Source organism: Ctenocephalides felis, unplaced genomic scaffold (assembly GCF_003426905.1).
Source record: "Ctenocephalides felis isolate EL2017-DRISC unplaced genomic scaffold, ASM342690v1 CF-g0.4_SCAFFOLD_01886, whole genome shotgun sequence".
Classification (NCBI taxonomy): domain Eukaryota; kingdom Metazoa; phylum Arthropoda; class Insecta; order Siphonaptera; family Pulicidae; genus Ctenocephalides; species Ctenocephalides felis.
In genome coordinates this window covers 69,925,683-69,927,125 of record NW_020538040.1, presented here as the reverse complement: position 1 = coordinate 69,927,125, position 1,443 = coordinate 69,925,683, and the positions used below count along the sequence as shown (strand labels likewise).

At 30.4% G+C, this 1,443-nt stretch overlaps 1 protein-coding gene across 1 annotated transcript; it reads left to right on the top strand.

Annotated features, from left to right (window-relative positions):
• Nucleotides 1-725: 725 nt before the first annotated feature.
• Nucleotides 726-1,181, top strand: LOC113376691 (ubiquitin-conjugating enzyme E2-17 kDa-like). Its single transcript, XM_026616702.1, has one exon. The coding sequence runs from the start codon at nt 726-728 to the stop codon at nt 1,179-1,181; it is 456 nt and encodes a 151-aa protein (XP_026472487.1).
• The last annotated feature ends 262 nt before the right edge of the window (nt 1,182-1,443 follow it).

Here is a 1,443-nt window from a genome sequence, read left to right as displayed (position 1 = left end):
AAATATGTCAAAATGAAGAAAACATTTTTCTTTTCAAAAAAATTTTGTTTTCAAAAAAAATTTTTTTTTTAAAGTAATTTTTTGTCAATTTTATAGTTTCAAAGTAATTAATAAATAAATAATTATAGTTTTAAAGTAAAATTTTCTCAAAAATGTTAATTGTTTTTAAAAAAATAATAATTTTTGGTACGGGAATTGCCTTAAGACGGAATTCCACTTACAGCTAGTTTTCAATTTTTTGCGATTACTATAACTTGCCCTACGGGAAGTTAATATTATAATAGATTATTATTTTCTTTTTTTATTTTTATTCTTTTTATTATTGTATTATTAGAAAAAATACTAGGTTTGTATTTTAAATTTCGGTTCAACCAACCGATTATTAAAATTCAGTTCAAATTATGCGCCATTATTTTGACTGCTTTGATGAGCGCCATTATTTCGACTGTTTTGATGAGCGCGGGATCGCCAAGCGATAAACATTCCCAGCGCCACTGAGCCAAACGTGAACTTATTTTGTCTATGTATGGACACAGGACACACAGTCGTTCCTTTTGCGGTTAGCTAAGTAAAGTGCGCCAAATCATTCACCTTGTTAATGAAATTTAAGTATTAATGTGGCAAATTTGATTAAAAAATTGTTGAGTGTGATTAAAAAAGTTAAAATCAAGTGATAGTTAGAGTTAAGTAATTTACGACGTATATACGTGAAGTAATTTTTGAAGATGTCAACACCAGTACGACGGCGATTACTGCGGGATTTCAAGAGATTGCAAGAGGATCCACCAATCGGAGTGTCGGGAGCTCCCTCAGATAATAATATACTGATATGGAATGCCGTAATTTTGGGACCACTAGGCACACCTTTCGAAAACGGCATATTTCGATTAAAATTATTATTTTCTGAAACTTACCCAAACGAACCACCGCTTGTACGATTTAGAAACAGAATGTTTCACCCCAATATCTACGCAAATGGTATTGTATGCTTAGATATATTGCATAGTAAGTGGAGTGGGACTTATGATATATCTACCATTCTAACATCAATCCGGTACTTACTCTGTGAACCGAATCCTGAATCACCCGCAAATTCAGTGGCGGCAAGTACGTACAAAGAAAATCGTGAGGAGTATGACAAACAGGTCAAAATGTGTGTGGAACAAACTCTTATTGACTGACCTTGTGTGCACTGTGATATAATTTGTGATATTTTAAGTTTAGTTAAGAAGTATTATTTATATTATAAATTACAACCTAAATACATGAATGCACTAGATAGAAAATTAAGTTTTTATTTATCTAATATATAAATAATATATAATAATAATATATATATATATATATATATATATATATACATATATACATATATACATATATACAGTAGAATCCACTTAGTATGACGCCAGGTACTTTGACCGACCGCTTATATTGACGTAA